The 21,332-nt window shown below is 44.6% G+C and overlaps 1 protein-coding gene across 1 annotated transcript in view; it reads left to right on the top strand.

Annotated features, from left to right (window-relative positions):
• The window catches only part of Vstm4 (V-set and transmembrane domain containing 4), an 85,519-nt gene that overhangs the window by 51,653 nt on the left and 12,534 nt on the right, over positions 1 to 21,332 (top strand). The window contains exons 6-7 of the mRNA XM_052733906.1: positions 7,820 to 7,926; positions 9,220 to 9,281. Coding sequence (XP_052589866.1) covers positions 7,820 to 7,926; positions 9,220 to 9,281 — 169 coding nt within the window. The remainder of the gene's footprint in view (positions 1 to 7,819; positions 7,927 to 9,219; positions 9,282 to 21,332) is intronic.

The raw sequence follows: 21,332 nt of genomic DNA on the forward strand, positions 1-21,332 counted from the left end.
AGCTCCCAGCTTGGCCATCTCCTGGGTGTGAGACTATACATGATCTCAGACACAGGAAGGTGGCACCATGTTTCCTGTGTCAGCTTTCTTCAAGTGTGTGGCGCACACTATCTCTTGGACAAACTGGAGTTAGGGTACCATCTATGTTTCAGGGTGCGTTAGAGGCACAATCCAAGGTGACTTCTGAGCTTCTTTTAATGCCTTTTCCGTATTTCTCCGAACCATCAGAGATTTTTTTAAGCATTCCCTGACAGTGGAAACAAGGGGTTTAACCAATAAATGACATGCCCGGAGCTCAGTGAAGGAAGAGACGCAATTCCAGAGACTCCGAAACCTCACAAGTTAGCCTTCAGGAGTTTCAAGGTCCAACGAAATGTTGGCCAGACAAGGCCTATGCTGCAGCGTCTATGAACTGGTGGTAGAAAGGCTGACAGAGAGTGAGATGACCTCAGCGTCTGGAGGACCGCTTTGTAGGGCTAACAGTGAACTGCGGTGATGGAACCCACTTGTGAATGGTCACGGGGAAGCTGTGTGTGGGGAAATGCTTTGGCGGCCACCTCCTAAAGGAGCAGCTCTTATTCTGCTGCTCAGAATCTGCACACAAAAAGATCACAGGGAGGGCAGAAGCTACCAAAACTAGTGACACTGGCTGCTACTTAGTGCTTACAGAACACAGCCTGCCCCCAAGCTCAACTCAAGCATTGAGAACAGATTCCATACTACATACAGTTAGGACACTGACAATGTAAGATAATTGTGGGTGACAATCATGATTGTCATGTGACAGCCACAATTCAAGATGCTCTGTGTGTATCACTCACTTAATAACTGTCAAGGTATAGGACCATGGCAGGTGGCACTATTTATCTATCTTAGAAATGAAGTTATACAACCTCTAAGTAGCTCTAAGTACCTGGCATATAATACCAATTGACCTTGAATATTTTAATGGCAGTTGAGGGCTCTGGAACCTAGGGTGAGACATCTGAAACTCACCCCATTTGTATGAGCTCTTGAATTTTATCTGTGGTAGCTGACATTGGGGAGGGGAGTGTCTATGGTTGCTGATATTTATTATTGTTCTGAAAGTGACAGAGAGTTGCCACTGTAGCGATAGAAACTAGTAATTCCTCAAGATTCGACAATAAAGATTTCATAGTGCACAGCACATATAGTGTCTGTGGGCTGCATGAAACCTTGAGGAGGTGGCCAGAGATCCAGTAGGAAAGGAACGGATCAGTTAAAGTAAGGCCTTCCACAGCACTGTGGAGCAAGAAACACTCGGGAGGCCAAGAAGGATGCTGGGAGGACCTAGGCAGCAGGCTTCTTGAGCCCCATTTGCTAAGGGCTCTCTGTGTTCATATCTTTGGCCTCTGGCTGTCTTATTTCAGACGAAAACAAATCCCTATGTAGCATGTGACTCTACCCAGTGATGAGAAACACCTGTTCACTCAGTGAAGACTAGAAATGACAGACCTCAAGGAGGTCTCACAATGGCCAGGTGCCACAAGAAGGTGGCCTTGGACCAAGGGTGACACCAGGCATCGGCAGTGTGGTTCCGTGGGTGAAGCTCCTCGGCTCTCACTGCTAGCATGCCTCACAGAGCCTGGTATCAGGATGATTATTTGGTTGCCAGGACACCCTAAAGGGACCCATGCTGTGGATCAAGATTTAGTTACCGGAGACGGCTGTGGTTGGGTGTAGAAGGCTTAGCTGTAATTATGTTCTCTGGTAGAATCATCTTGGTGTATGGTAGATTTTCCCCCCTTCCTCTCTGTTCTCCCAAATGCTCCCAGCTCTGAAGCAGACACACAGAACATCTGGCCCACCATGTACTCTATTTGGTAGCTGACATCACTCATTCCAGACAATTTTCAGGAACATGCTGTCCTCCTCTGCCCACTTCTTTGGCCAGAACAACTTTTGGTCTTGAGCACCAGGCATAGTTCCCAGCCCCCAAGACTCCAGCACTTGTGTTGACCCACCCTCTTTCTATGAGGGAAGGAGTTTAAGCAGCTATACTGAATTTAGCACAAACATAAAGTGTCCTAGGATGTTAATGTCACCTTCTAGTACTATCTCTTTAAGAAGCCGACTTAAGCCCAGAGCAACTGTTCTAATTTAGCTTGAATGGCAATCTTTCTGTCTTAATTTTCTAGTTCCTTCTAGTTCAGGCTAGTCCCAAGGTCCTTGCTTCAGGGTTAGTGAGTCAGACCAACCTGGACTGAATCTCACATCCCTTCCTTGGGAAGGGCCTGGGCGTTCATAGGTCTAGTTTTCTTGCCTGAGAAGGCTGGAGATTATGGTAACCTTTCCACAGGGGCTTGCACCGAACAGACAAAAACACAGCAATTACTACTAACTTTGCTTTCTGAAAAGAAAAAAAAAAGTTTACCAAGAATTTGTTCAAAGCCCTGAAAAATCCATGTCACCTGCTTTGTTGGCATCTTGGGGAGGCCATGCACTCGTCAGTCGGTCTGTCTTTCTCCCCTTATTGCCTGCCTGGTCTGCCCTACATTTGCTTGGCCTAATACCACTGTGACTGTGGGAGGGCGTGTGTCGGAGCAGGGCAGAAAAGTTCCTGATCAGTGTTCACGTTGAAACTTGCAGTCCTTCCCTCAGGGCTGAAACTTGGGCACCGTGATGGGCACCATGGCATCCCCTAGTGGCAACATCATATTTCCAATGTGATGCTATGAAATGTCCACATTGTTTGCATGCACTGGCTACCTGTTTGAGTTATGTAGCCCTTGAATGCCTGTGATGGTTTCACCTGTCAACTTGACCAAGTTTAGAATCAGCTGGGAGATTATTGACATCTCTGGCTGTGTCCATGATGGAGCTTCTAGGGAGGGTTATCTGAGGGAGAGAGACTGGCCATGAGTGTGCACAGCGCCATCCCATGGACTGGGGGTCTTGACTGAATAAAAGGAAGCCAAGGAGAGCTGAGCACAGCCATCCCCACTCTCTACTTCCTGTCCCACTTCGCTGTGGACTGTTTTGCTCCTTGAGCCAAAACAAATCTTCCCTCTCTCAAATTGTTTCTGTCACAACCAGAAAAGCAGCCGGTACAATGCCACATCTTGTTTATCCATGCTATTCCATCTGACATCGTAGTGGGCCCTTGAGATAGCTAACAAGGGCTGGTCACCCATCTTACAGATTGAGAGGTGGAGGCCCATGGAAAGGATGACTTATCCAGAATCACCTCTGCAGTGTCATCCTCTACCCCATTTCCAACATCTGCTCACCAAATCCAGTTTCTGCTGGTTCTGGAGCAGAGGTTCTGGGTCCTCGTGGAACAGAGACTTCAGGAGGTGGCACCTCTTACGAGAGACCCAGACCACATGTTCCGCCTCCTTCCTCACCCGTGCTGGAGCCAGAAAAGCAGCCCCATTTGACAACACACTCCCCACAAACAGCACCTCTGTCTGACTGCCTGCCTTCTACTTCAGAGGGAGTTCCGGGTCTATTTTTCTATCTTTTTTGGTTTGACTACCACCAACATCACTCTCCTCTGTCAGAGACAAACGGCACCCCTGTTCCGATCCAAGATGTAGCATAACTTTTCTTGTAAGTTAATCATAAGGTGGGTTTTCTTAGTTGAAAAGTCCTCCTGGACTTGGCTTGATGGGAGAAACGGGATTCGGAGGGAAAAGTGTGGACCGCATGTCACCACGATGACTCACTGTATACTTGAAGTCTTGTTGAACTATGAATTAGAACTAAATTTAGTTGGAGGCGGCCTTGCTGGTTTAGAGGAAAATGGTGATGACAAGACAGATCTTTTTCAGCTTTCTAAAACCCCTGGGCATAGTGGCATATGCTCATAGAAATGACATCCCAGAAACTTCCGCTGCGTATGAAAGAGCTAAAAAATTAAGTCCAAGTAAAAAGGAGAGAAAGTGGAAACATTTAATTCTCTAGTGTGTGAGGTGCCCTGGGGATACTGTCCGAATTCAGAGGTACGAAAGAAATATCAAAGGATTTCAGCAGAAAGGGAAGAAAACTGCATTTAATAAAGTCTAGGGTTAAAGGGGTATTGGAAAAAATTTGCAACCAACGTGTTAGCTTGGTAGAAGAGATCTATGCAAGTCTATATGAAAAGTCCAAGGCCTTAAGTAAATAGTAATGTGAGGAAGCGTGGAGACAGACACAGGCCATGGCCATCCTCTGTACAATCAAAGAAATGCCACAAAAGAGGATCACGTGTTTCTTCATGAAGTTAGCTGATAAACTTAGTGCTAAGGACAATGACATGGTGTCGTTCTCCACTGACAGGACAGCCACAGAGTGGTACTAACTTGTTGGCAACTGTTTTGACAACATGGTAATTCCAGTTTTCAGGTTCAAACTTAAAAATGAACGTTTAGGAATGGGAAGCCATTCTGCAGAAATACATTAGAAAATGAATCAGTTGTTCATATGCTAGAGAATGGGTTTGGAAACTATAGCTTATTTTCTCACTAGAATAGTAGGAAAATCTAAAAATTTGAAAGATATAGGTTAAATAAAAAGAGTGTTATATTACAGTTTAATGCAATATTTTAAAACGTATAAAATACATTGTTAAATATATTACTCATAAAAAGACCTGTTTATAGCAGCTTTATTCCAATTCCTCAAACTGAGGAAAACAATCATTATTGAGGGGAATAGATGAGTAAACTATGCGACAACCAGACAATGAACTATTACTTGGGACTATAAAGAAATGAGCCAGCAAACCAGGAGAAGACATGGAGAAAGAACCCTCAGCGCTGGTTATCAAGAGAAAAGAACTGGTCTGAATAGGCTACAGAGTGTGTTTACTACCCTCCAATGTCCTGGACCCAGCAGACCTATGGAGCCAGTCAAAGCAAAGAGCAATGGTTTCTGGAACCTGAAAGGTGCAGAGAGGCAAAGCACAGAGGACTCTTAGGACTGCCAAGCCCCTCTGTATAATATTATAATGCTGCAATACGTCACTGTCACTGTATATTCGTGCAAACTCATAGAACACAGGAGAGTGAACCCTAATATTACCTGTGGACTGTGGATGCTCCTGATGATTCTGCATAAGCTTTCCAATTGCAGAGTATGGGGTGTTGGGAAAATTTGTCCTTTCTCAATTCCTCTGTAAACCTAAAACTGCTCTAAAATTAGTCATTTTTTTTTAAGAAGGAGAAACAAGTTGTGGAAATATTTACAGAGGTCGAGTTTTGGTCATGACAGGCTTATTTCCTTTCATTTCCATGCCTATAATTACCATTTTAATCCACAAAGCTGCCTTATTTTATTTGAAAGAAAAATAATAAACATGTCAAGAGTTTAAAAGGCTGCGGAACCAAGCTCTGTGTGTTTGTCTGTTTAAACAATCCCTTGTTTGCTCTTGGCGGTCAGAGTTTTGTAAACTCCCGATCCTTTAAGCTATTTGTGAATTTACACAGTGGACCCTGCACTCTCCAGCTATGACCACTGAGCCTGTTCCCAAAGAAAATAAGTCATCCTTGGGGAATCTCGGTGGAAACATATCCTTAAACTTTTCCCACACTTTGTGAGTCTTGACTTGTTTCTAATATTTAGGACCATCATTACAATAGCCTGTAACTAGATATCTACATTACTTGTGTATAATTGTAAATGCAGTAATTGTCTGTCCTGTCTCCTATCTGTGCAGCTCGCCAGCATCCCTACTCTCAAGACCCTTGACTATTTCTAACGTTTCTTCATATGTAGGCAAGCTCATTCCAGCTTGTATCTTGTTTCTCCTGTTTTTATATGAAGCGTGAGGTATTTCACAGTGGATTTCTCCTTAGAAATGTGTCTAACCCTTAGAATTTTTCTCTCAACAACGTATCTTACTTCATCAGGACATAGGTCACTGCTTTCTTCCTGTTTCTAGTCACAGAGGACCAGAATAAGAATAACGTGGTAATGGTGCACGCCTTTAATCCCAGCACTCAGGAGGCAGAGGCAGGTGGATCTCTGTGAGTTCAAGGCGAGCCTGCCTACAGAGCAAGTTCTAGGACAGCCAGGGTTACATAGAGAAACCCTATCTCCAAACACCAAAACGAACAACCAAAACAAAACCAAACAAACAAAAAAGCAACCAAACAGAAAGCATACTTTACTTAACCAGCCATTAGGTGACAGTTGGGCTGTTCTGCTGAAATTTCACAGTGCTGTATTGCTTAAGTGTTGTGCACATATCATTTCACATACGCACAGTGGCATTCACGCAAGGAATTTTCAGAAGTGAGACTGCCATGCCATGTTGGTAGATGTTCCCAAGTTGTTTTCCACCGGGGAAGATCTGCACTGGATGCTTGTCCAGAGCGCTTACTCGAATTTGATTCTTGCCGTTCTGGTGTGCAGAGGAAGGAACTCCCCTCTCTCCCTACCTTTTTATGATGAGTTTAGCGTGTTTACACATGGGGGACTCTCCTTTGGGACACGCATTGGCCCTCTACTGACTCTGCATTGTGATGATTGATATTGGTCTTGTCCACTTTGGAGATTCTTCATGGCCTGGAGAGATAGACTCTCCTGGGAACCGTATCTGCTAAGCTGGACCCTGTGCCTAGGAACAAATGATTTTACAGAGAGCTTCCTTGTGGGTTGCTGGAGCCAATAGGAGAGCTTTGAAACAAGACCGATGGCCATTCAGAGAAGCCCTCGGACCTCCACACACGTCGGTGGCTGAGATGACTAGCCTTCATTGTCAACTTGAGGGAACTGAGAATCAACAGAGACACACCTCTGACAGGTCTGGGGGGTCTTTCCAGAGAGACTGAACTGAGGTAGAAAGTTCACCTTAAATGTGGTGGCACCATCCCTTGGGCTAACTAACATCTTGGACTGAATAGAGATTGTAAGCTGAACACCAACAGCACTCATCTCTCTCTGCTCCCTGAGTGTGGATGCAATGTGACCAGCTGCCTCATATGGATGCTACCATGACTTCCCTGCACAGTGGACTGGGGCCTCAAGCTATGAGCCAAAATAAACTCTTTCTTCCTTTCATGAGCAGCAAGATAAGTGAATAATGTAAGAGCCAAGAACAGCTTAGGTCACACGTTCACTGCTTATTAACAGCTTAGAATGGTCCATTAGTTCCAGGGCTTTGACTTCCTTTAATAGAAGGTTTGTCATTCCCATCACATTTTTTAAATCATGGATATCACTTAGAAAGAAAAGGATACTTGAGTGGCCCCACAGGATCAGCTGACTGGAAACATGACACTTCTCAGAGTAAATTCATTTGCCTGTCCTAAAGATGAAGGTACCATGGAAGCAAGCCCCTTGTACTCATGGAGGACCCTGAAGATACAGCTCCCCTGAGTCTCTTCTCATTAGACTGAGAGGCACTTGGTCTGGGGATTATGGAACCCAAAGACATGGACAAAGAATGTTGGCTCCAGGGCAGCTAGCTCAAGAACAGGTACATTTTTGGTGGCATCATTAGCAACCAATCATACAGTCAGTAGCCCAGCTACACTGTGCCCAATTAATGTAGATATAAACCATCAGTTCATACATTCTAAATAATGTGAACAAGCTGATCCTTGGTTCCTCCTGGAATTTGAACTTTGAGCAGCACATCATAAGTCATAAACTAGCTCACCTCGTCATCTTTATCTTGGCCAAGGGAGAGTGGCAGACTTGCTGGCATCTCTGGAGACAATGTAAAACACTCCCTGTCTATCTGTGAGGTGGCCCTTCCTTGGACACCTCCATAGGGAGTCTTCAAGAGCTCCTGGGGGCCACTAGTTCCTTTCCCATTCTGGTTTTCAGCAATGAATAGAAGTTGGCTTCATCTGGCCCTTTTCTTCTACAGCTCAGGGGAGACTGTCACCAGTGTGACCAGCTTGGCCCCACTGCAGCCACAGAAGGGCAAGAGGCAGAAGGAGAAGGCAGATGTCCCTCCTGCAGTCCCTGCCAAAGGTAAGAATTGGACCTGCAATTTCTTAAGTGAAAGCCACCATGATTGATACAGGGGTGGGCCTGGAGTCAATTGTGGGATTAGGGCAGAGAAATAGATGGATGGAGGACTTGTCATTCAGTGCTACTGTAGTGCAAACATCCCCCTAGATTCTAGACATAACAAATTGGAATGAGGTAGGAAGCAGGCAGAAAGCATTGGCATCGAGGTAAGTCAACATGCACAGGAAAGTCCACACTGAAGTTACTGTGGACTTTTAAATGGTGAGGTGAGCAGGGGCTGGCAACATCTTCTTGGTTCTTAAAGGGAAAGAACATCTCTGGCATTTTAAAGAGGTATGCAGTACATTTCAGACTTATTCTGCTGATAAAATACACATTCTGTAATTTTATTTGGTGGTTGCTGTTTTTATTTTGAGTAATGGGAATGAGCAAGAAAGGGGTTTCTTAAAGGACAAAACGGCATGGAACTTACCAGGGCCAAGACTATCTATAGATAGACCCTATTTAGATTCTTAGAATGGCCTAGCTAGGTGTTCATCCCTCAACAAATTTGAAAGAGATAACTTTAACACGACAAAATGCATTTTATTCCTTCACTGGGTTCTGCTGGTATCCCACTGAACCCTGTGGAAGAAGCCGGAAGAGGCGTAGCTGAAAGGAAGGAAGGGTTTGAAGCGTGAGACCTTGGGCAGGAAGGAGCAGAGATCACCTCAGCCAGGGCTCATAGCTCTGTATTGTGTTAGTCACTGTAGGGTGGGTATTGTCCTAGTTGTAAAAGATACAAATTGCACTTGGGGAACTAAGTCTTGGACTTTCAACTCCAATTTCAAGCCATGCCAGTCAAGACTAGTTAGGTCAATGGAAGAAGCCTCCGTTCACGTCCATTAACCTGGGACAGTAAGCCCCTCCTTGATGAACTCACAGGGGTGGGTGAGGGTCAGCCATTGTCCTTGAGGTCAGGGGGAGATCAGAGTCTCCTGGGTAAATTCCTACCTCAGCCTTGACCCAGGGCCCCTGCTTGTCTCCCACACCCTTGACTTCCACGCAGGTGACAGAGACCTGTACAGAACTGTTGTAACCTGGCCTAAGGGAGGCTGTGACATGTCTAAAGACGAGGGGAAGATTGTCCCCCAGTTAGGGGTATCTGAGGATAGTGACTCCAGAAGCTTGAGCTCTTCTTGGGGGTAGGAAGGCTCTGCCAGTCTGTACACAGGGTGTCTGTGATGACCGTGGAAGATGGGCACTAGGAGGCCTTGGAGGAATTTCAAGCTAAAACTTGGTGTCCTTCCACAGCTCCGATCGTCACCCCTTTCCACAAACCAAAGCTGCTGAAACCACAGAGGAAGGTCGCCCTGGTGAGTAACCGTTCTCTGTTGTTGTGGGCCCTCTAACACAAGAAACAGTGCAAGCGTCAAACAGTACCTCTACCAGCTCTGGCTAGGTTAAAAATTCTATTTCCTCTGTTTTCAAAGGTGTCCTCTCTCTTCTCACATCAAATCTGGAGTCACTTCTTCTCCACCTTAATTTCGCAGAGTGATCTTCCAAGAAAATCCAAATGGAATTCTCTTTCTCTGTAAAGGTTGCCTTTCAAAAACAAGGGCAAACAGGTCATATACAGAAGGGTATAAAACAGAAAGTGGACCTGCTTGCATCGATTTACCTGATAACTCCCTCTGCAGAGGATGCTAAGGGTCTTTCCAGAAAAAAAATATGTTAAGTCTTTTTTTATTTTGAAATAACTTTAGATTTACAGAAGTCATCTTTGAGGTATCAGAGTTTGTGTATGCCCTTCGCCCACTACGGTTAACATCTGATGTAACTGGGGTGTGTAGCTCTAAGGTAGGAGTTCTTGACCTGTGTATCACGACCCCTTTGGGGAGGTCAGTTGACGCTTTCACAGGGGTTGCATATCAGATATCCTGCATATCATATATTTATTTACATTGCAATTCATAACAGTAGGGAAATTACAGTTATGAAGTAGAAACAAGCATAGTTTTATGATAGGGGGTCACCACAGCATGAGGACCTGTATTAAAGGGTCACAGCATTAGGAAGGTTGAGAACCACTGCTCTAAGGTATTAACCTCAGCATGATGTCCATACAGCACTTCCGCTGGTTGCCCACTTCGGAAACATTCCAGTGCCCCACAGTAGATGCCTGAAACCATAGATTGTACCAAACCCTACGAATGCATGCTCCATTTTCTCCCCACATAGCACACTAAACCATAATGTTTAGTTTCTGAATTAGTCACAGTAGAGTAACAATGGCCAATTCTAACACGGAACAATTATAACATGCTGCAGTAAGATTTATTTAAAACAGTTACTTAAAAACTTATGAATTAATTGATTCTGGAATTTTCCTCGTAAGATTTTCGAATGAAGATTGACTGCCTGTAACTGAAAGTGATGATGGGGGAGGGCAGCTGTGCGTCCTTAAGATGGGATGTCCATTTCAATCCACGGTGAAGGTCATGTCTGCCAGGCTCCTCACTGTTCTTTCCTGTCAGTCCCCTGTGTGTCAGAAGCCAGCCCCAATGTCCAGCTCACACTCAAAGCAGGCAGAAGAAACTTAGGTGCAGCCTTTCACGGGGGAAGAAGTCAGGATTTGTGGACCTGTTTCCCACAATGATTACTAATTACTTCAGAGAGCTGTAGCAAGGCTTCTGCCCACTTGTGTCCCATGCGTCCTTGCCTTTACCCTAGGATATTGTGTGGTGGCATGCCAATGGCGGTCTTCTATTCCCTCAGCCTGTCATCTCCGTTGCTTAGAGTTCCGTAAGAAAGAGCTGCCCCTTTCCTCACTTTTTATCCACTGACTCCTTTGATATCGGAGTATGCACAGCCACTTGTGTAGTGTTTTTAGGGTTTGACCATCTGTGGTTTGTTTTGTGGTTGACACGGTTCAGCAGTTGTGTTTGTACTATGTGTGTGAACGAAAAAGGATTGTCAAAGCGATTCCAATGTCCACGGCGGCAAAGAGCAGTTTACGGGAGTTCTCTTTTTGTTCTTTACCGGACAGCCAATGGTATGCTTAGAATACATTCATGCATGTGCTCTCTACATGTCATTGTATTTAATTTTCACAGTAAGACTTGTCCCTGCCAGTTTTGTCTGTGAGGACACACGGACACTCCATTTAAAGGGAGTGTTGGGGGTCCCACAGTCAGTCAAGAGACAGTCACCAGTCTTGAATCAAATAACGTTCTTTGGTCTACGGCCTACTGGGCCTTCTCCTTTATCCACTAAACATAAAACCTGGTTGTGCAGTGCATGGCTACAAAATGCTGTCTTAAATGGTTGTTATTTTTGTGACTTATCAGAAGATTGGATTCAACAGCTCTTAAAATAATGACCATAATCCCTGTGCAGGTGTTCACTGCTGACCCTTCTGTCTGTGTGTTTGTGTGAACTGATATGCTTCTCTGGATGGGGACTTAGCATGGAAATTAAAATAAAATTAAGTAAAATTAAAATAAAATAAATTAAAATAAAAATTGTTTCAAAGTTTTTCCAGAAGTATTTCAACTAAAGATTTCTGTTTGTGTTTTTATTTTATTTTATTTTATTTTATTTTATTTTATTTTATTTTATTTTAGTGTGTGGGTGTTTTGTCTGCATGTCTGTCTGTCCCCCACATGCATGCAGTGCCTGAGGAGGCCAGAAGAGGGAGTCAGATTCCCTGGAATTGGAGTTACAGATGGTTGGGGGCTGCCTTGTAGGTTCTGGGAATTGTACCCAAGGTCCTCTGGAAGAGCAGCCAGCGCTCTTAATGGCTGAGCCATCTCTTCAGCCCCAAGGTTTCTTTACCGATGTAAAAATTTTACAGAAAAAATTCTATATAAATATGAAAAGATATAAAGTAAACTCTGAAATAAAATAAAATATTTGTAAATGGTCAGTCTATTAAGCTCTTTTCACAAAAAATAGATCAAGGTAGTTATATAATTTCAAAATAATTGTTTTTGATGAAATCTTTCTTTCCTTTTTAGTTCATGTATTTTGCTTTATGTATATGAGTGTTTTGCTTCTCTCTCTCTCTCTCTCTCTCTCTCTCTCTCTTTCTCTCTCTGTGTGTGTGTGTGTGTGTGCGTGTGTGTGCCTGGTGCTTGTGAAATTCAGAAGGGCATCAGATCCCCTGGAACTGGAGTGGCAGATGATTGCGAGCCGCCGTGTGATGCTGGGAACCGAACCTGGGTCCTCTGCAAGGACAGCAGGGGCTCTTAACCCCTGAGCCGTCTCTCCAGCCTCAATCAGATTTTTTTATTTTACTAACAATTCTTTAAATACAAAATTATCTTTTGATCATTAAGATGTAAAGAATTTTTTAAGTTTTTATACCAAATTCTCATAGAGTTAAGTTAATTTTATATAATACCAGTTTCCACCAATCACAATTCACAGGTGGAAAAAGAAAAAAAAAAGAGCTGACCTCAACCAGACCTCTGTGTGACCAATATTTTAGAGTCAAAATTGCCAGGCCTAGTATCTGCAGACTTGGATGAATATTAAGATTTATTGCCCTAGGACGCTAGCATTGACCTCAGTCTCAATTTGGTCGATATGTATTTCTCAGATCAATAAGTCTTGATGGTAGCTGAAACTTGAGTCAATAGCTACCTGTTGTCTCACACAGCCCTTAATGGGTAATTTAGATAATAACTTAGAGATACACACACACACACACACACACACACACACACACACACACACACACACACACACACTGTAAAAGGGTGCATCTTGGCTGGGTCCTAAGCTACAGTACCCCACAGTCCTTCTTTCTAGAAACTCACCTACCCTCTCCTTTGAGAAGAAGGCCTAAGAGCCTCCACTCACTTATTGATCACCTACTGTATACCAGCTTCTCTTCTAGGTGTTTCATGATTCCTGTCACTTGTCTCCCCTACAGTGTCCACCAGGTGACATGTATTAATCTTGGGGTTTGCAACACTCAAGTGATTAAGAGGTTAGATTATTTTTTTAGTGCTTCTAAGACAACATGACCATTTACAAGAAATGCTTGTTTTAACTGTGATTAACAGTGATTGGAAAGTTTTTGTTGTTTTTGCAAATGATAAAGAAACAAGAAAGAAAGCTAGGGAGAGGCATTTTGAAACCAAGGTATCACAACTGCACTCTCTATCCCTTATTTAAACAATACCAAAGGTAGCAATCTGTTTCCAAATTCTGCTAGCCAGGAGTGAGGAGCCAGGAGCCCCATCACACTGGTTCTTCCTGGCTGTCTGATGATGCAGTCTGCCCGGGAAGTCTCCGTGTTTGCAATGAGTCTTTATTCTAAGATCAGCAGTCCTTCATCTTCTGGACACACTCAAGAGAGTCGAAGTGTGACCTGGAGAGGGAATTCAGAGGCAGAGCACTAACCCAGCAGGCCTAGAATCCTGAGTCTCACTACCACCAGGACAGATTCAAAACAAACGAACAAACAAAAACCTGGGGCTCTCAGAACACTCTGGAAACAGTGGCACCTGTTTGTTGGTTTTTATAAACTGGATCACAGACTCCAAAACTCACTGAAATTTCTGGGCACCCCTGATGTCCTCACCCTAGTTCAGCACTCCCATGGCATTGCCTTAGGAGCCTGTGGAACTAATTCCCACACTTCCAGGAAAAAAATCGTGACGACTTCCTTGTTTCAGGAAAATCGGAGAGCTCCCAAAATGCATCTTTTTTTTTTTTTTAATTGCATTAGGCCAGTTTATTGATTTAGAGGTTGAGTAGGGGAAGAAAATACAGTGTCTGGTGTGAAAACAAACCCAAGTTTAAAGGGAAAAAAGCATCAGTAAGGGGGTGACGTTAGTAGCACCCCAAATTAATGAGGAACAAAATGAGAATCATCCTTAGCGTTAAACGGGTTTGATGTCCACTGTGCCCCAGTCAGCATCCCGCCCTCCTCTACAGGCCTTCCTCTCTGTAATTAAGCCCCTTGTGCCAGGGTTGCTGAGGGGTCAGGCCACTCCTGTTGTCCAAAAAGAAAATGAGTTCGTGTGAGCAAGAGGATGGAGACAGAAAAATCAGGAACACCGTGGGCTTAATTACCACGAGTTTCCCAGCGGGTCTCGTGGAGCCTGTCTTATTCCCTCCGATCCATCCACGGCATTGCTGTCTGGGGGCTTTCCTAAAACCGCTCCAACCCTGTCATTTCCCTGACTAGAATATTCCAATGGCTCCCCTTTGCCTCTGGCATGAAACACGGCTTCCTGTGAGTGGGAGGGTGGGGCCCATCATCGTCTGTCACTGCTTCCTAGGTCCTGTCCCGCGCCCCCACCCCCGGGAACGTGAGACCCCATGTGGTAGGTTCTCACCCCCCCCCCCCCCCCCCGCATCCGCTGCCCCGCATGCCCCCACAGAGCTAGGGCGTGATTCCCACAAGGCTTGCCCTTTAGGCCTCCTGCTCCCAGTGCCCACTCCTCCACAAATCTGGGTCCACCCATGACTTTAATTGGGGCTCTTGTTGAATATATTTGACTGGCTTGCGACATTTCACACCATGCCCTCTGGGTCCCTCATGCATGTTGTAACCTATGTGAGAATTTCCTGTCTTCCTAAGACGGAATTACATGCCATTGCATGGATGTATCGTGTAACATTTTGTGTGCCCATTCTGCCATCAGTGCACAGAGTTGACACCCCTTTCCAACTCTTGTGAATACTACAAATATGGGCATAAACACATCTATTTAGGTCTCCCCTCTTAATTCTATGAAGTATGAACACAGAAGTAAGTTTACCAATGTGAATGATAAATCTTTGCGGGGAGAGGACCCATCCCATTTTTGTGCCAAATGAGCTGCACCATTTTACACATGCGCTAATAACGCACAGACTCTGATTTCTCCATGTCCCTATCTTTCCTTCCCTCCCTTCCCTTCCTCCTCCCCCATCTCCCTTTTCCTCTTCAACCCTCCTTCCTTCCTTTTCCTCCAGTTTTTCTTCCTCCAGATCCCTCTTCTCCCTTTTTGATAGTGGCGGCCTAATGTGTATGAAATAGTATTCCACTGTGGTTTTAAATTGTGTTGCCTTGATGAGAAGTGATGTTGAACATCTTTTCATGGTCTTATTGGCTACTTTTGTCTTCTCTGAAGAAATTAGACTAAAGTTCTTTGTTCATTTTTAAGTTGAACTAGGGGTGTGTGTATGCTCATGTGCACAGGGAGGTTCTTTATGTATTCTGAGCACTAGATACTTAATATCTAGCTAATGTGGCAGTAGTTTTACCCTTTCCAAACCCCCTCCTCTCCTGGAAACCCAAAGATCAGAATGCTCAGTGGTCAGAAAAGTCTTTTATTCCATCAGAGTCAGAAAGACCCGGTGCAAGGAGTCTGCCTCTCTGTGCCTGGCTGAAAGGCATGGCCTGATCAGCCAGGGTCAGCCCCTGTACTGCTGTTCTCTGTTTACCTAGCCCCTTCCTCCAGCCGTTTTCACCACCCAGAACATATTGCCAAGGCCAAAAAAGACGTTTCCTCTGCTCAGTAGTAGAAAAGGGCTCTGAGGCCCATTAGGCACCAGTGATAGAATTCTGAGAGGATTTTAATAATATTCCAGATCCCAACAAAATTATTTCCAGAGGACATGCTTTTCAGGTTTCTTGAAGGATGTTTATAATAAGCCAGAGAATTTCTCTTGTTGTCGTTAATGTGCTAGAACTGGTTTCAGCTAAATTTTACATGAAAAGGATATATTAACCTGCATAAAATATGTTCATAATCTCAATTTAAAATTAAAAAGAAGGAAAAAACCCACAACCACATGTACAATATATTGCCCCAAGTAAAAGCCTTGGGAAAAAAACAAAAACTTTGCTTGTACCATGCTAGTACCATTTTTACAGAGATAAAAATTCTATGCCCCCCTTGGTGCACATGCTCATCCCATTATTGTCACGGGGAGTTATGTATGTTGACTGGAGGGAGAATCCAAGCTGAAGCTTTGAAAGGGATGAGAGTGGGGAGCACAGAAGTCATTTGATTTCATGGGCCTCTCCTCCAGAGAGAGCAGGCGCTGGGGCTTCCAGGAACCGGAAGTGATCAAGAGCAAGTGGAAACGAGAGCATCCTGTGCTTAGGGAGTCTGTTCGCTGGGACATGGGGCTGTCATCTCCAGGCAGGCCGCATAGTTTGTGCAAGAGTGTTGAGTCACATGGCAGTACCCACACACACCTGCCAAGTCAGGTGCCTTTCTGCTGTTTGAGAAGCCAGTAACAGTAGGTTGAGGCGCTGATGATTTGTGGGGTGTGTGTGTGTGTGTGTGTGTGTGTGTGTGTGTGTGTAGGGTGGAAGGGCTAAGGGAAGCTTTTAAGACAAGGTAGTGTACTAAGGACCTATTGGGAACCTCACTGGGGGAGACTGTGTGAATCCTGCTGTGGAAGTGCCACAGATGGAGGCAGCTCTCAGTTGTGAAGGCCGCCGAGACTCCGGTTCTAAAGGAAGGTGAGCTTCTTTATCTGCTGCGTGGCTGGTTCGTTCAGATCACCCTTTCGGCTCCACCCCCTTCTCCCCGGTGCCCACTGAACGCTGACAGGCAGTGTGCAAGGTGCTGGGCAGGGCAGAAGCTGAGCCTTGCAGCCACCTGGCCCAGGTGGTGAGCCGGCCTGCAGAAGAGCCCAGGTGGGAAGCAGGCCTGTATCCCCAGCAGGTCCTGCCCTGTAGATGACCTCTCCTGGAGTCTAGTCCACCCTGCGCCCAGGAGTCAAGCTGGGTCCCACTCCAGACGACCTGTCCCCCGTGTCTGCGGGGACTGCCCCTCCCTGAAGAGCCATCCTAGCTGGTTTGCTGCCTTTATTGGGCACTTCATTTCTGAGATCATTGCACTGCTGGGAAATTTTTTAAAGAAACTTTTTTGCTCTATTTTGGTTTTGTAATCTTGCGAAACAATATCATTTCTGCTCACATTTGATGGTTTTAAGCCGGTTTCATTTACAAGCTCAGTTTTGAACACAGAGTACTTCAGAGTTGTTATTAAAAGACTTTTTCACTCTCAGATGGAGAATACTAGAAATGAAGTGGCATTTTTTGGAAAGAAAGAATACAACCCATCAGCATATGTAAGACATACATCCAAAGTATCAGGAATCTCTGTGTACAATTCTGAGCTCACAGCCAAACAATGGTGCGTCTGAGAGCTCCTTTCCCTCTGACTAGATTAAATTATAATTTGTTATTTTATGTCTAGAGATAAATTTATTTTGCTCCCTCCTCTCCCCCACCCCCCAGTGCTGAGGACTTAACCCAGGGCCTTGTATTTACAAGGCAAGCTTAGATTAAATTCTCAACCTTAAATTGATAAATCATCAATAAACATCTATGACGGCCAAAAGCCAGGTGTATATATCTATAGCTTTAGGACTTTCTGCTTGGAGTATGTATGAAGATGAAGAGTGGAAATTATTAATCTAGTCTATGTGCGCTCATTGCCCACGTTACATATTCTAATGTAAATTTTACAAATGATCAGGCATGCTCATTGTCATTTTAGATTTGACTTCATTACTTAGCTTATGCCCTGTATAGCATGACAATGGCCTGATGATACTGTGATGGTGATGGTTATAATGACGGCCGCAGTGGTGATAATAGTGATGGGAATGGTAGTAGTGATGGTAGAACGGAGATGAAGGTGATGATGTTGGTGGTAACGTAGAGGATAGTGGGGGTGGGGGTGGTGATGATGGTGGTGGGGATGGTGATGATGATGACATTTCAGTGGCCCTTTCCATATTCAGACCCTGTTCTAATACTTATCAATAAGGAGACATATTTAATTCTGGGACAACCCCTTATTGTCTCCATTTCACAGATGGGATGAGGTAGTGAACTGTTCCCTCCTTGGCCTTTGTCAGATCTGATCCAACCAGGTGCTTGGTGACAAGTCCCTTTTCCCCCAACTATGAGCCCATTCAATAGTACTCAGTTGTAGCTAGAGTTTTTCTGGTCCTGCCTGGACAAATAAAATATCGCCATACAGTTAAGTCCGTTGGTTCTAGGGCATTGTTTTCTGCCCTGACCTCACTGGACAGGTAGGACTACTCTAGCAATTCAGAATTTCCACATGCTAAAATACAAAATGCAGTTCCTTTCCTAAGGTTTTATTTCTCTGCCATGGCCTCTGTTATATGCTTCTAAGTATTGTCTATGTATACACAAAAGCCTATCCATATCTTTGTTTATATCTCAAAAGCACATTATGATCACCTAACCACTATTGGAGGGCATGACTATAGGATCGGATGGCCCCACTTCTGCATGTCAAGTTTCCTGCAGATGGGAGTGTTTCTTGCACAGTGTCCCTGAACTGAAGTGTTCTTCATCGACACTATGCCAGCACCTCTCTCCCATCATTCACAGAGCTCCACCCTGCTCTTTGGGGACTGCTCAAAGCTCAGGTCGCTCAGTCTCCCAGCTCTTGGCCATACACATTGTGCTGATTTTCTACTTTAGGAAGGCTGCTCTGGTGAAAAATATCCCTGCACACACCCCTTCATTTAGTGCATTTCTGTGGGATACATTTCCTTAAATTGGAGTTATTGTGTGATATGGATCTCTTACTTTGATAGTCTATCCAATCACCTTCCAAAAATCATTTCCCATTTTATTCTGCCGTTAACAAAGGATGAGAATGATGTTTCCTCACATTCTCCTCAGTGTTGGATTGGATACCTCTCTCTCTCTCTCTCTCTCTCTCTCTCTCTCTCTCTGTATATAGATAGAGATATGGTATATAGTCGATGCGTGTGTGTGTGTGTGTGTGTGTGTGTGTGTGTATAATTTTAAACCTGAAAGCCATGTGCCTAGGTTTTACTCCAAGCCTAGAACTTAGTTGATCTACTTCTTAGTGGCATGTTATAGTAGAGTCCCTAAAGATGTTGAAAGAGAGAAAGGAGTTCATGAGGCTTTCTTTCTAAGGTAGGAATGATAACAGACTGGTTTTCATTCATTGTCTTATTCAATTCACACAATTAAATTCATATTCTGGGCCAGGGGGATGGATTCATCAATAAATTACCCACCTTGAAAGCATTGAAAACTGGAGTTTAAATCCTAGGAACTTACACAGAAGCCAAACATGTTTGCACACACCTGTAACCCGGTGAGCTCCGGGTTCAGTGAGAGAACCTGTCTCAAAAAGATCAAGTAGAAAAATAGTGGAAAGCCCCTGCTGTCAATCTCAGGCCGTCATGTACACGTGCACACAGAAGTATAGGCACAGACCGTACATGTGGATCCCCCCCCCCCCCGACACACACAGTCAGATATGGTGTAGCACATTTGTAGCTAGCATGAGGGGGTGTGAGGTAGAAACAAAGAGATCCCTGGAGCTCATTGGCCAGTCAGCCTAGCCAAGTCAGTGAACTCTGGGTTCAGTGAGAGACCCTGTCTCAAAAAATAAAGTGGTGATGAATCCAGGAAGACACAGAATGTTAACCTCTGGCCTTCACACTCAAGTGCATATGCACACACACAAACATTTGCAACACTATCACACACACACACACACACACACACACACAGACACACACACACACACACACACACACACACACACACACACACACACGCACACACATTAGGATTTCCCCAGCCATGTGTCTTTTGGGAGCTCAGTGCAAAGCCAGTGTGTGTTCCAGCCCACTCTTACCTTATTAGAGAGGTCAGATGTTGCTGGCAGCTTAGAGTCAGCCATGATGGGCTTTTGTACATTTGCACAAGTCAACCAGAGACACTGCCCTTCAGGGCTGGTTTCATTTTGTCCTGTTGCTGAACAGTTGCTGGATGCAGCCATGATTGGATTTGAAGTCACTAGAGGCTGGGACCAAGGAGCAAGTCAGCTGCTTTCTGGCTATTGGTCACAAACAGGCCGTTTGTCTTCATTTCTGTACTCGTGGAATGGAGATGACTACAGAAAGTGCCTTCTGCATAGGGTTGCCATCACGCCAAGGGACCCTAAGGTGCTGTTATTACATTCTAGTTGAAAAAGACAGAAGATAAAGGATGGGGTCTTGTCATGCCAAGGAGCATTACATGCTGTGACAACAGTAGAGTCAGGCAGGGGCAAGAGGAACTCTGATGAGGAAGATACCACATTAAAGCAAAGGCCTGATAATATGAGGAAGCAATGTTCACCATGGTGCAGGTGACACTCTTCCAGATGGAGAAAACAGCATGTGAACAAAGGCCCTGAGGTCATCCTTGAGCAAGGAGCACTGCCCAGGTATGTCTAAGAAATGTACAGAGACTAATATGGCTGGACTCTGGTCTGCAAGGAGGACACGTAGAGTGAGCTTAGGAGAGGCACAGGACAAGGTCTTAGGAGCGAGCCTGATGAGGACACTGATTCTTATTGTGAGCATTAAAGGTCACCTTTGGAAAGTCTGTTCCAGGCACTGCTTTAACTTGTTATTTAGCAAGGTTATAATGCATACTATTTTTAAAAAAAATCACTGGGTTTATTTGGTACTGACTGGCCTTGGAAGTCCCATAGCTCCTAGCACACAGAGCTTCCAAAGTCTCCAAATGCTTTTTTCTCTCTGCTTCTGAGTATATCCAAGGAACCAACTGTGATGACAACACTTGCTTATAATCTATTATGAAAGTGATGTCCCTGACAGTAACAGTAGGCCACACACACAGCATTTCCTGCAGTCCTGGCAGGAATTCCTCTGCAGCCATCACATGTGTCAATGTAGTCAATCCTTGAATGTTATCCCACAAGAGAGGCATTCCATAAGTCATACATGAGGAAACACAGGCACAGAGAGGTTGGATGCTTTGCCCAGGGCCACACACCTTAGGAATGGTGGCCTTCTTGTTTCTGAGAGCAAGGCTCTTGAACACCACCGTAGATACCCGTGTGTGGTCCAGTGTGGGTGGATAGGGTTTAAAATGGCAGATTCTCAGGTCACACTCGTGGTTGAAGCAGATAAGCAAACACTCTATTTTCCTAAGCAAAAGCATCATCTAGAGTGATACTGCCTGTAGAAGCACTCTGGGAAGGCAGCTTGGGATGTGTGCATCCCTGGTTCATGTGGGAAAGAAGATGAATGATTGTATCAGCATATGGAGCAGTCGCTGTGCAGCCAGGAGAAGTTTCGAGTATGGGAGCCTCACTAAGACCATTACCTACAATCACATTTCTGTTTGCAAACCATGGCTTATAAAATCTAGAGGCATCCATCTGTCAACTTGCAAAACCTCAAACCTATAAGGTTTATCCTTGGCCTTTCTATGCTGGCTTCAACACATTACATACACAGATGGTAACTTGTGACTGTCCCAAGGGTTGTTGGCCTGGGGATGTGGCCTTCTATCATACTGAACATACACTGAGAACATTCTTTAACAACTGTCCTTTGAACTCTTTGGACTCAAGAGCATCGTGTGAATT

This window comes from Peromyscus californicus, unplaced genomic scaffold, assembly GCF_007827085.1.
Source record: "Peromyscus californicus insignis strain IS unplaced genomic scaffold, ASM782708v3 Scaffold_12__1_contigs__length_115047231, whole genome shotgun sequence".
Taxonomy (NCBI): Eukaryota; Metazoa; Chordata; class Mammalia; order Rodentia; family Cricetidae; genus Peromyscus; species Peromyscus californicus.